Genomic DNA, 13,364 nt, shown 5'->3' with positions numbered 1-13,364 from the left:
ATGAAATTTTATTGAAAACAAGTTTCAAAGGAAATGTTTTTTATTAAATTTAATTTTATGAAATTGAAGTCAATATATTTAAATTTTTATTATAAGTCGGGCCAATAGTCATGCGGTCTGACCAGTGACCCACTGGTCCGACCAGTGAACCAGTGACCCAGTGTCTTGGCCGGGTCGATCACCGGTCCGGGTTTTAAAACATTGCTTGGGGGACTAGGCCAATACCCAATGGTACAAATATAATTATCGACAACATTTTTCTCATTAACAATTTTATCAGTATTAAATCTCTTAGGGAGAGTTTGTCGCCCAGTTGGGTCCCACAAGGCTCGAGGAATTAGTCTATGCAGTTGTGTGTAGAGGATATCCGATTTACGTCAAAAAAATTTACCAGTAAAACCCTAGAGATAAACCCCGGTAAAGGAAAAAAAGTGCAAAAGAAAATGACAAGATAAGAAAAATTTTGTTCTTCATTTTTTGTCTTTTCAAAGGTCTAATGTTAGCCCCTTTTATTACAAATAATATTTTTTGTAGATTTTTTTGAAAAAAATAATATTTTTAATACAAATATTTAAAGACTGTATTGTAAATATATAAAAGAAAAAGAAAGACCTTAAAATAGAAAAAGAACGATAAAAAATAATAATAATAATAATAATAATGTAACCAAAAATATTACTCTTGTCTTGCATAGTTGTAACGATGTGTATGTATGTATATATCCCTTTTCCCTATATATTCACATATTCCTTATATTACATATCATTCCCTTTCCTTCAATTCCAACCTCATAATAATTAACTTCACCAACTCATCTTTTAATTCTGTTATAACCAACAAACACAATATAAAGGCACACATTGCCATAAAAACTAATCAAAATACCGAAGAAAAACTGAGTTCTCCCTCAGTTTTTCTTCCCAACAATGGTTTCACCTTCAAATTCCATTCCCATTTTCATTTTTCTTCTATCACTTTTTTTAACAACGGTTTCATCTCAAACATGTTCAACTCAAAAATTAACAGGAACGAAGGTCTACGCAAATTGCTTAGACCTTCCCGTGCTCAATTCCTACCTCCATTACACCTATGATAAAACAAATTCTTCCCTCTCCGTGGTTTTTACAGCGGTCCCGCCTACACTGGGCGGTTGGATTGGCTGGGGAATAAATCCAACCGCCACAGGAATGGCAGGGGCGCAGGTAATTGTGGCATTTAAGAATAACACCGTGATGGCAATGAAAACATTGGACCTTAAATCTTATAAAATTATTGTTCCTGGGAAATTGTCTTTTGATGTTTGGGACATGAAAGCTGAGGAAGATGGTGGTTTGATGAAGATTTATGCAACTGTTAAGGTTCCGGTAAATGTTGACGCCGTTAACCATGTTTGGCAGGTGGGTGCCACCGTCATGCCAGGAGGGTTTATTGCTCCGCATGATTTTCAACCGCCGAATTTGAATTCTAAAGGGAGACTTAGCTTGAATGGAGGTAGCGATTCTGGTGTTGGTCCTGTTGATCCTATCACCAAGAAGAAAAATGTGAGTTTTTAGCTCTTTTTTATAAGTTTTCTGTTCTTGTGTTATTTTTAGTAATGGATGTTTTTTAGTTTCAATTTTGATATTTTTTGACCGGGTAATTCGAAGTTTAATCTTATAAAATGATTGTTTTGGTGTAGGATTTTAGTTTTTATTTTATTTTAATTATTAAATTATTGTTATGAATGTGTGTCATTTTTTAAAAAGGAGGTGGTTTTAGAAAATATTGATAATTCTTGTTTTATTTTTGGTGGAAAATATAATTCTTGTTTTGAGATGTCTTTCGTAAAAAATAGTTTGATTGGAAACTTAAGCTTGTATTTTTTTTATTTCAATTTCTTAGCCTTCCTGTTTTTATGGGAAAAAAGTTTTGATAATTCAGAATTAAGTTGGGATATAAAAAACGTCTGATTAATTATTGTTTTAGTCAAAATTCTAAATTGAGTTTTCTCGAATAAAATTTGTCCTTCACTAACAACCATTTTGGGTTGTATGTGTCTTTTGACAACATTTTAATGTGTGATTTTGTTGAAATATGACAGATTCATGGAATACTAAATACATTGAGTTGGGGTATTTTGTTTCCCCTTGGAGTAATCATTGCAAGATATGTGAAAGCTTTTCCATCAGCTGATCCAGCTTGGTTCTATCTTCATGTTGGTTGTCAATTAACTGCTTATGTTCTTGGAGTTGCTGGTTGGGGATCTGGCATAAAACTTGGAAGTGAATCAGAAGGGATAACATTCACTGTTCATCGCAATATTGGAATTACCCTCTTTTGTCTTGCCACTATACAGGTAATTTATGGTATTTATTTAGTCACAGTTCACAATTCAAAAGGTACTTTTCAACAAAGTTTTAAATTACTGTCGCGTATCAACAATAAATTACCAAGTGATAAGAGTTTTGATCCTCTTAAGCATGTGGTAAAAGGTTCGATTCCTGGATCATACGTATAGAAAATTTCGGTTGAAAGAAGAGAACTCACCATATGGGCTCACAGGTTCCCCGATGCAATTTTTTATATTTGTGAAAAATAACAATCAAATGCAGCTAACGTAGTCTCAATTGTGAGACATAAAAAAATTTACTCGCAACTTAAATCACGGTCGCAAACTTTTTTTTCTAAAACCATGTTTTTCGGTTCCTAATCAAAGAAATAAAAGACTTTGTTTGCGAGTTGAGCTTTAGAGGGGCGGATTTATTTTTTCATTTTTAAACTAAGAACACCATAAAATGTTTTTTAAAATAATTGAAAAATTAGTCATCCATTCACTTCCTCTTCAAAAATCAACTCACAAACAAGTCTTACAAAATGAAAGTTTCATGTGTGTATGATGAAAAAAATTCGGGCTAAAAGAGTCTAACCACCAAAGGTGAAGAAAGGATTTGGATTTCACGCATTAGACATGTTAGTGGTAGTTGGATCGAGAGATTAGACGTTCCAGATTTTTAGCTCATTAAAATCTGGACCATTTCATCTCGATCCAGTAACCACTGACGTACTGAAATTGTTGAATTTTGCTAGCTGTAGTAATTCTCTGTTTTGATGAACTTTGTTTTTATTTCGCAGGTTTTTGCTTTGTTCCTAAGGCCAAAACCGGATCACAAATACAGATTTTTCTGGAACATATATCACCATAGTTTTGGATACGCAATACTCTTCCTAGGAATTTTAAACATATTCAGAGGCTTTGAAATCTTGAATCCAGACCAAAAATGGAGATCAGCTTACATTCTAGTGATTATTGCATTGGCTGTAGTTGCAGTGGTGATGGAAGTTATAACATGGACTTTGGTGTTGAAGAGAAAATCTAAAAACACAAATAAAACCTAAGATGGATCGATCGATACAACGACAATGAATCGACACAAATTTAACTTTGCAACTCATATATGATTCTGATTTTGTAATACTTTTCTCTCGATTGGATCGTTTTTTATCTTTGCAACTCATAGTGAAAAGTTTTATCATGAGTGTGTTTTCAAGAAGATTGAACATGTTTTCTCTGCATATAATTATGCTTCTTAATTAATCTTTTTTCATGGTTCAATTATTGCAATTAATCCCTTATTTAAAGCTAGTCTTTCATGTCAATACGCATAGAATTCATCTTTGGTAGGAATAGGCAACAAAAAGGAACATAGTGGTACCAATGGTTACTTTGGTCCAGTATTAATTGACGTTGAAGTTTTGAAATATTTTGTCAAGTGTGATCGACAGTTCAATCTCCTCAACTGTGATCGGGAGGGGGCCGGAACCACTTGATGTCAGAACTGACTCTCAAACCAAATTAGACGGTCCAGTGGGCCGGATACCGACGGTAAAAAACAAAAAAACATAGTGGTGCTGAATTTCATTTATCTTTTTTAGCAATGGTGTAGGATAGATATAGTTACAACTTACAAGTTATCTTTATGAGAACCTTATCCATGCTCAACAAACTATCACTAATATTGTTTTATTTAGTAAATCTAAATTGCAATCGCTTTGACATCAAATGGTTAATGAACAGAAATTTAAATCAGAATAACTTAAATTTGAGTTATGAGTACAATAATTTTTTATCAGATTTTATTTACCAACACGAGAAGGTTAAGACAAAAGAAAAGTTAAGATTACATTATGATTGTTGATATTGCAATAAATTGTAAACATATACAGTTAATTTGTCAATTGTCCACAGAAGTTTTGGTTCTGATGTCCTTGAGAAAACCTCCAAAATCTTGATTTTGATTTTAAAACCATGTCTTATTATGTGTACTTTTTTCAATGATTTTAAAACCATGTCTGTCGTGAATTCGATTAAATCACACCAATAATCTTGATGTGTGGATCAATTACGATTAAGCAATCAAATAAGCGAACGACAATAATAATCACAAATCGAAATATAAACGGCCAGAAAGAAAACGGACACAATAAAATTGTTACCCAGTTCGGTCAATGTGACCTACTCTAGGGAGAGAGCAGCTCGCCGATCCACTATCAAACTTGTTGTTCTTGATTACAAAAGATCCTCTCAAAGAGTTACAAGAAATAGAGTTTTACCTATTTCTACCTTTTTTCCCGAATTTTTCCCCGTGACCAAGAGATTCAATGATAATGATTACAAGATGAAAGAGATGAGTTATTAATCCCTAGATAATACCTAAGAGAAGCCCTCTAATTATTTAGCCTTTATGATGTTGAAGAACCCTAGAAAAAATCAATTTTTCTCTCTATATCATAAGCTGGCGGCTGAAGAACAAGAAACAGAGTATATATATATATGAATCCGACCCAAGCCTGGCGCAGATGCCAGAGAGCATCACCAAATCCTGCAAAACACTGAACCTGGCGTGGATGCATCAAGCCTGGTGTGATGACCAACAACAACAACCAAAAATCTGATTTCTTCATTTTTCAAGGCAAAACCAACAATGTCGATCGCACTTGACAAAATATTTCAAAATGGTGATTTATGAGCCAAGTGGTTGGTTTAACAACTAGCACAATATCAATTGATAAGGGTAGCACAAGCAATGTGATTTTTTTTCAATGTACGAAATTTTTCACCAATATTTAGCGGTGACTAATTTCTGTTGAAAAACTTCTAAAACAGGCAAACCTAGCTAAATCCCTTATCTCTTCTAAACTAATTAATTCTAATTATAAGTTTGTGTAAAAGTTGGTAAAGCTAATCCTTTTACGTGATACTGACCTCCACTATATATGATGCTAATAGTAATTATTCTAATCAATCACAAATGTTTATCAATACTTTCACATACTTGATTAGCCTAAAAAATCTAAATATGGAGTAGTCATGAAGCCTCACATAGTTCAAATTAAAAATGTCAATCAACTAAGCTCTTTGAGAATTTTCTTGAAATGTCGGAAGTTATGAAGGGTATTGGCTTGGTCATATATTATGGGACCTTATAATTATTAAATTGATAATAAAAGTGTTACACTTTTGCTTAACGTTAAACATTTGGTTACCAAACCATATATTATAATTGAGAACCATGTTGATTTATAATTTCTATAGTGGCCATGATATTAGTTATATATGGACCCTTTCGATCATGATAGTACCTTATCACTACAACTAATACTTTAATTTTCATTATTTCTGCTTTTGTTGCTTTCTTTTTAATCATAGCCTTAGTTTTTATGAGATTCCCATGTGATATGATCCATGCATGAACGCATGCTCATTACTAGCTAGCTACAAATATGTTACGCAAAAAAATAATCATCATGAAAATTTGAGAGTGGATTGTCTCCCATGAAAATTCATCTTGTTAAATTTGGACCCTAAATATCATACTTAAAATAAATAAAAAGTAAAAATGATTTATTTTAATTGTTTAGGATTAAGAATGGAGAGAAAAATGTGAAAAGTAGAATGGAGATAATCCATTCCCTGAAAATTTCAATATAATTTAACAAAAAGGCTGATAATGATAATGACTTGGTGGTGGCTCATGTTTGGAGAGTTAAGGAACATAACGATTACCTCAAAAACAAAACAAAAGAAAAGGACATAAAGATAATAAAGAGGTCGAAGGTTATTTTGATCTCCACTCCCACGAAACTACTAACATTTTTTTTTAATAATTTAAAGTTGTTTATCATTTGAGGATTGTCTAACGGGGACTTCTACGGTACAATAGAAAGATTAGCATGTGCCGACACAATAAAATGCATTGACCAATGATTACTTGACATGCTGTAATAGTACTCCTATTTGATAAGCTGTAACAATTAAATTTGACCAAATTTATAATTTAACACCACAAAACATTTATATTTTGCACTTTTCACCGCTTAATTTTCTTCTTCATCAAACCCATAGATTTATCAAACTTGATTTTCTTCTTCTAGAAACAGAGCACCAAGTCAAGCAAAAACTAATAGAGAAAAACACTAAATTTTGTCAACAAAAAAAAAAACATTGTTTCTAATTTAAAATGGCTATTAATGTTGTAAAAAAAAAACGGTTACTAATATGTTGTTACATGTAGAATGAGAACAATAACCCTTCTTAAATGCCTATGAAAAAAGTTAAGGAAATCCTATTACTCTTATAAAGGGGAAGGTAGGCTACCATATTATATTCTGCCAATTTCTTCAACCATTCATTAAATTTTTTCTTAAACTCATTGTGTGTATATGTGTGACTATCTCGGTGTTTTCAGTATTCATCAAAATCGTCGAAGATAAATTGTTGAATTGGTTGTTTTTGACATACGGGATGACGATGAACCCGACACCGACGACCGCAATTTGTTCTTCATAGATGAAGATGAATTGGTTGTGTTTTTAATTTACCGGATAAGATGAATTTATTTTTAAAATTACTAAATATTAAAATACAATTTGTATGATTTATAAGGGTTAAATTGCGTAGATAATGTACATGTACAATTAATTTGATCAACTTTTAAAATATAATATATAAATGATGATATGGACAATAATTACTTTTTCATTGGTTAAATCTTTTATAGTAGCGGTAAATTAAGTTTTGGCAAGAGTACCATAGAATTTTCCTTGTCTAATATAAACTTTAAGATGGTAAAGTGGGTCGCGTCACCCCTCTCAAAAGAGCCTTTTCTACTTGTTGTATTGTCACCGGGATTGTTGATATGTGTATTTGTTTCAGCTGGCGGCCAGTTCATTCGTCATTTCTTACGATCGTAAAATCGTACTCAACATTTTATTTTTTTGCTATTCTGGTTTCGAGTTCGTGCACGGATTCGTTAGGTAGTGTTTGTGGTGAGTGTGAGTTTGCTTCTGATTATACCTATTATAAAGTTATTTTTTAACCACTATTTGTAGTTGGATTGTGTTTTATATCCCCCAATTTAAGTAGACTTGCCATCTGCACTCACTCCATTTGCTTTAAAACAAAAAAAAAAACAAAAACCATAGTAAAAAATAGAATACTTTTTTTGAATTCTATCTATTAGTATTTAGTATCTGGCCTTTCATGGTCTTGTACTCTTGTTTGTGCTTTGATTGGTTCTAACCAACTTAAAAAATTATTCTCATGCTATAACGGATGGATGGTATGATCTCCGAGAGTATAGACAACAACATGCAATGCTTAATTTGTCTTTTCAATACTATACCAATCACAAAGGGTGTAAAGGATGTTGTCACACTTTTGGTGTTTTCCCTTTTTCCACAATGAAATGAAAGAATAACGACGATGAAGTAAATACATCAAAGAATAGTTATATGACAAAAATATATAATAATTGTGTTGTCACGACATTATATTTTAAAGTCTTAAGATATTTTAATACAATTGGGCTAAATTTTTAATAAATCAATACAATACATATAATTCAAAAGAATTTATTATATACAAACATATAATTTTGAATAATTCAAATATTATATACATTTAATAAATCAATAATATTATTGAATGTAATGTACAACGTCGATCAGTCATGATTAACGTAATAAAAAATTTGAATGTGACTCCTTTTTTGGTGGTGGTGAGTTTTAAAAATGATATTAAATACATTTAATAAATCAATGACTGATCGACGTTGAATGTAATGTACAACGTCGATTAGTCATGATTAACGTATTAAAGAATTTATTATATACAAACATATAATTTTTAATAATTCAAATATTATATACATTTAATAAATCAATAATATTATTGAATGTAATGTACAACGTCGATCAGTCATGATTAACGTAATAAAAAATTTGAATGTGACTCCTTTTTTGGTGGTGGTGAGTTTTAAAAATTCGAGTCTATTATTGGGGACTTAAAAGTAGATTGGAAAACTCGTTCTGATTGGATAAACCACTATTTTAGCTTTCAGAAGTATAATTTGTTGTAGGCTAAATTGCAGTTTTGTCCCCCCACGTTTCATAATTGTGCGATTTTGGCCCCCCACGTTTCAAATGTGCGATTTTGGCCCCCCACGTTTCATAATTGTGCGATTTTGGCCCCCCACGTTTCAAATGTGCGATTTTGGTCCCCCACGTTTGCCCTCTTTTGCATTTCTTGGTCCCCGTTGACTATTTTGACCAAAAAATTGATGACATGGAATATTTTTTACACGTGTCTTAATTGTATTGGTCAACCAAAATTTATTATTATTTTTTTTAAAAAAAAAAAGGATAGGTCACATGACTTTTTCAAGAACATTATTCTCCACCACAAATATTATGTTGATGCACTTGCTTCTACCAAATTCTCATTAATTGGTTTCAAGAATTGATTATGCTATATTGAAAAACCAGAATCTAAAAACTTGGTCTCATTAATTGGTTTAACAAAAAAATCATAATTCAAAATATTTCAAATTCAAAATATTCATTCATTATACAAAAGGACATTGCCGAAAAAAAAAAATTAACCCCCCAAAAAAAAAATCACGTGACCTTTCCTTGATTATTTTTTTTTTTAAAAATAATAATAAATTTTGGTTGGCCAATACAATTAAGACACGTGTAAAAAATATTTCATGTCATCAATTTTTTGGTCAAAATAGTCAACGGGGACCAAGAAATGCAAAATGGGGCAAATGTGGGGGACCAAAATCGCATATTTGAAACGTGGGGGGCCAAAATCGCACATTTGAAACGTGGGGGACCAAAATCGCACAATTATGAAATGTGGGGGGCCAAAACTGCAATTTAGCCTTTGTTGTAATATTTGTCTTTGAATATATTAAAATTTCAAACACTTCCATAAATGTCTCTTTTATTAGTCATTTCATCTTCAAAATTATATTTATACAAAAAGAAATTATACATGGACTTTCACCATGTTTCATTTTAGAAGAATTTAGCCGAAATAGGTAGGATCATTTTTTACTTTAGGTTCGGTTGATTTTATTTTTCTTCATGGGGTTTTTGTGTTTGTCTCTTATGTTTGTATTTTTCTTTTGTTTTCTCTAATATATTTTGTTTAATTTATAATATGGGATAGTTAGTATTTTTTTTTTTTTGGTTTTTCACCACCAGTTTAATTTGGTCGGGGGTCAGTTCTGGCATCAGTGGTTCTAACCCCTCCCGATCGCAGTTGCGGTGGATCGAACCGCGGTCCTTCCTACCAAATTCAGCGCCAATCACCACTGAACCAACTGATGACGATTGGTGGGATAGTTAGGTTTTGGTGTCACCTAATTGGGATTAGACTTTAGAGTGTCTCGCTTGATGCTTAGTAAATCTTTTTTACTTAAAAAATAACCAAAATATAGAATTTTGTACTTAAATCCAAGTTATAACATATGTACATATTTATACACTGAAGTCATTGTTCCGTCATTCTTAGCTCATTCTCGTTCAATTTATTTATTATTTTGTATATAATCTAATTTAACTTATTTATATGCTATATATGTAGCGATGTCTATATATTGTTCCTTTCATTCAACAGCATGCTTTCAATTTAGGACAAATGTACCACTTTTCATGTGGTCCTTTATTTAATTTAATTTAATTTGGATTAAGGTATCTTCCAACGGTGAAGTGTGAATGTTGGTCCTTATAGAAATATGATTGACTAGTGACTAGTTTGTCACTTAGAAAGTTAGAAGTTAGTTCGAACTTACGAGTTAGTTAGAATTTGTTAATTTTGTTAATAAATTGTTAGTTTGTGATGAATAGTTCACACACTTTTTTTATATTAAATTGTTTAGTTGCTAGAATTTTATTTTTTAAGTGAAAAAAATGGATAATATCAATGTTCGAATTTCGATCTCTACATATTATATGTAGTATTTTTACTAACTGAGTTTTGTTCACGAGAATAATAGTTCACACACTTTATATACATACTATATAACTTATTTATTTTAACGCACACACCCACGCATGCATGCGTGCATACACACACAAACACTAAGCAACAAAACAAAAATAAGTTATATAATTTTTAATAATAGTATGCATAAAACTATTTTTTTGTGATTACATTAGAAAATAATAGTAATTATATTCTCTCAAGTATAGTAATTGTTATTCTCTCAAGTATATCCTCGATTTCCATAATGAACGGTATGTCCAGTTGAAAACAACCATAGGTTCTCCGATATAAATGTAACATTCACTAGTAGAAAAAAGCTATTTTACATCTGGCGAAAACCACTTTTTACATCTGAACAATTTCAGATGTAGGCGCACGAGACTTAGTAAGTATACACATTTTACATCTGGCGTAGTCAGATGTAAAAAAGCACTTTTTACCTCTGACCAAGGCGAAAATCAAATATTATTTTTTTAAAATTAAATTGGACTTTTTACATCTGACCAAGTCAACCAGATGTGAAATCTTAACTTTATTTATTTATTTTTTTTGAAAAATCTGCGCTTTTTTATATATATTTTAAATCCTTTTTTTTTTTATCTAAAAAATCTAACCCACAATGCCAACAATATAACATAACTTGCATCAAGAACATAATACTAAAATTCAACATTCAACATCCATAGCCACATTCAACATTCAACGTATTGTAATAATGTCATTAAAGTACAACCAGTGAAATCCAAAATACAAAACATCATAATAATTACTACTAATCCATTCAAAATACAAATTAAAACATCATCATAACTAGTCCATTGTAACTTCACACAAACCTAGCTAGCTCCTAATCTTTCTCGTCGGCATCATCATAATCTACCTCAGGATTATATAGGTCAAGAAAACAAGTTGCTCAACGGTCTCACAAATCGTACTCCTCCTCTGTTAATGCCGTGGGATCATTGAACACCTACAATATGTAAATAACTACAATATGTTAATTAATGTATGGTAAATGAATCATTTATCCAAACAGCAGCTAAGTCATAACAATTTTTGAACCGAGTCTGTGTCATTATCCAAGTCCTCCTTAATGTTTGCTGGTGCAACAGAGCAAGCAGCTTTCATACTGTCAACTAACTTTCATACATTCATAAACTATGCTACCTTATTCGTAGCTTCCACTGCCTAACTAGCACCTTTCATACCAACAACAGAAGACTGAGCACACAATGCCTGCATGAAATAGACATAGGTCAGAGCAAAAATCATGCATCCAATGATAACCAAGTACCAAAAATGAACTTACATTACTGGTATCTATGTTGTAGTTTCTTATGAATCACCTACCAATAGGTACTTCTATATAGCATTGCCATACACACTCACAATTCACAATCATATTCCAGTTAATGTCAGTGTCAACATGATATGCTATTACTATGAATTAGTATATCCCTTCTCAATTAAAGAAATTCTACGAGACTAGGTTCATAACCTATAACATCAAATAATAATTGATAGATGGTCCAATTAAAAGAAAACAGAAAAACCAATTAGTAAAAAAATACCAAGTATAAAATACAGATTAGAGAAACGTGTAATCATTCGTTCACCCAGTCACCAAGTCTAAATCATTAAGCTATCTCTAAATATGTACTTAATAATATTGAATAAGGACATAGACATCACCAGCTATCTCTACATATGTACATATACATAATGATATTGAATAAGGACATAGACATCACCAGCTATCTCTACATATGTACATATACATAATGATATTGAATAAGGACATAGACATCACCTTCAAATCATCTTCTAGAATGCGAGTAAAGTAACTCTGCAATTCAGATCCTCGAAAATAGGTCAAAATTTCCTGCCAATCAGGGGGGTTCTGCAAACGAAAAGCAAAGTTAAAATGAATGCAATAAACCAAGAACATGTGTCCACAAAAGAAAAAAAAAACAGGGGGCTAATTTTGGTTCTTACGGTGAAACGTCCCAAGTTTTGGCTTCAACTTTCCAATTCCAATTGTCCCAACCAAACCAAGCACTTGTCCCAGCCTTGGAACCGGCAACCTACGTTAAAACTCTATTAATAAAAAGCCAAAGAAAAACATATTAACAGACTTTTGAGGAAAACACGGCTAAATGACACACCTGTGTAGCTTACAAGTATTAGGACCATATCTGTAAGTGGTATATTTGTCCAAATCTTTTGGCAAGTTGATAATCTGGATAGCTTCAAAAGGACATTTCTACACCAATGCATAACAAACTCATCATGTAAACCCCACATCCATCAACTAGAAGTTTAGAAAATATTCGGCCAAAACTGGATCTTACCGGTTCGGACAACAGGGCAACTCTTCTTACGCTCCTGGCGACACTTTTTCAGCTTGCATCTATCGTTGCTAACAATATAGCAATACTTGTCAATCGGTCCAACATGTTGCCTCAAACCACCTATATTCAACTGAAATATAATTGATAATTACTATGGTGAAAATTGTGTCATAAAAAATAAAATATATAAAAATTGAACAAAAATTCACATGCATACACCCTATTTTGCACATATTTCACCCTATTTTACCCATAGTCATACATACCACTACCAATAGTAAAAATTCCATATAATCTAATAGTCAATTCCAATGTGTTGTATGTATTAGCCCAAGTTCCATAAAATTCCACTGAAGGGTTTCGCCAGCGTTTATAATACCACCAAAGTAAAGCTTGGCCAATTATATTCAAATAGGTTCGTTCAAATGTCCAACATAGAAGCTCACCAATTTAGTTCCTATACTAGCAAATGGAATTACCAAATTCTAAACCAAACATATAGCTACCAGATTTATCTTTTACCGGCTGCCACACAGGGTGATGTAATAAAGGTTCATAACAATTTCAAGCCAAAGGTTAATGTAAGCCAAACAGAAGCAACGCAACCGAGGGGTTTTTTGCTGTTGCTAAACCAATGAGGCTAAGTCCAGGACCAACAAAACCAATGGACTGCAGTGAAAGCTCAGAATTAGCATTATCCA

General features: G+C 32.0%; 1 protein-coding gene and 1 long non-coding RNA gene across 3 annotated transcripts; one reads left to right on the top strand and one right to left on the bottom strand.

The window, feature by feature from the left end:
• Positions 1-741: 741 nt before the first annotated feature.
• Positions 742-3,601, top strand: LOC123890521 (cytochrome b561 and DOMON domain-containing protein At3g25290). The gene is made up of 3 exons (XM_045940146.1): positions 742-1,541; positions 2,081-2,335; positions 3,112-3,601. Exons 1-3 carry the CDS (start codon positions 927-929, stop codon positions 3,373-3,375), a joined length of 1,134 nt encoding a protein of 377 aa, XP_045796102.1. The 5' UTR covers positions 742-926; the 3' UTR covers positions 3,376-3,601.
• Positions 3,602-11,164: 7,563 nt separating this feature from the next.
• LOC123892748 lies at positions 11,165-12,205 on the bottom strand. 2 transcript variants are annotated; one of them, XR_006803273.1, is made up of 3 exons: positions 12,123-12,205; positions 11,480-11,548; positions 11,165-11,282 (listed from the first exon to the last, which is right to left on the bottom strand). It is a non-coding gene; the product is annotated as an uncharacterized LOC123892748 (long non-coding RNA). The 2 variants fall into 2 exon arrangements; XR_006803274.1 differs by having other exon boundaries at positions 11,250-11,299.
• Between the last annotated feature and the right edge of the window lie 1,159 nt (positions 12,206-13,364).

The sequence above is a fragment of the Trifolium pratense genome, linkage group LG6 (genome assembly GCF_020283565.1).
Source record: "Trifolium pratense cultivar HEN17-A07 linkage group LG6, ARS_RC_1.1, whole genome shotgun sequence".
Taxonomy (NCBI): Eukaryota; Viridiplantae; Streptophyta; class Magnoliopsida; order Fabales; family Fabaceae; genus Trifolium; species Trifolium pratense.
Note: the sequence above shows the minus strand (reverse complement) of the source record. Positions and strands in the feature narration are given on the sequence as shown.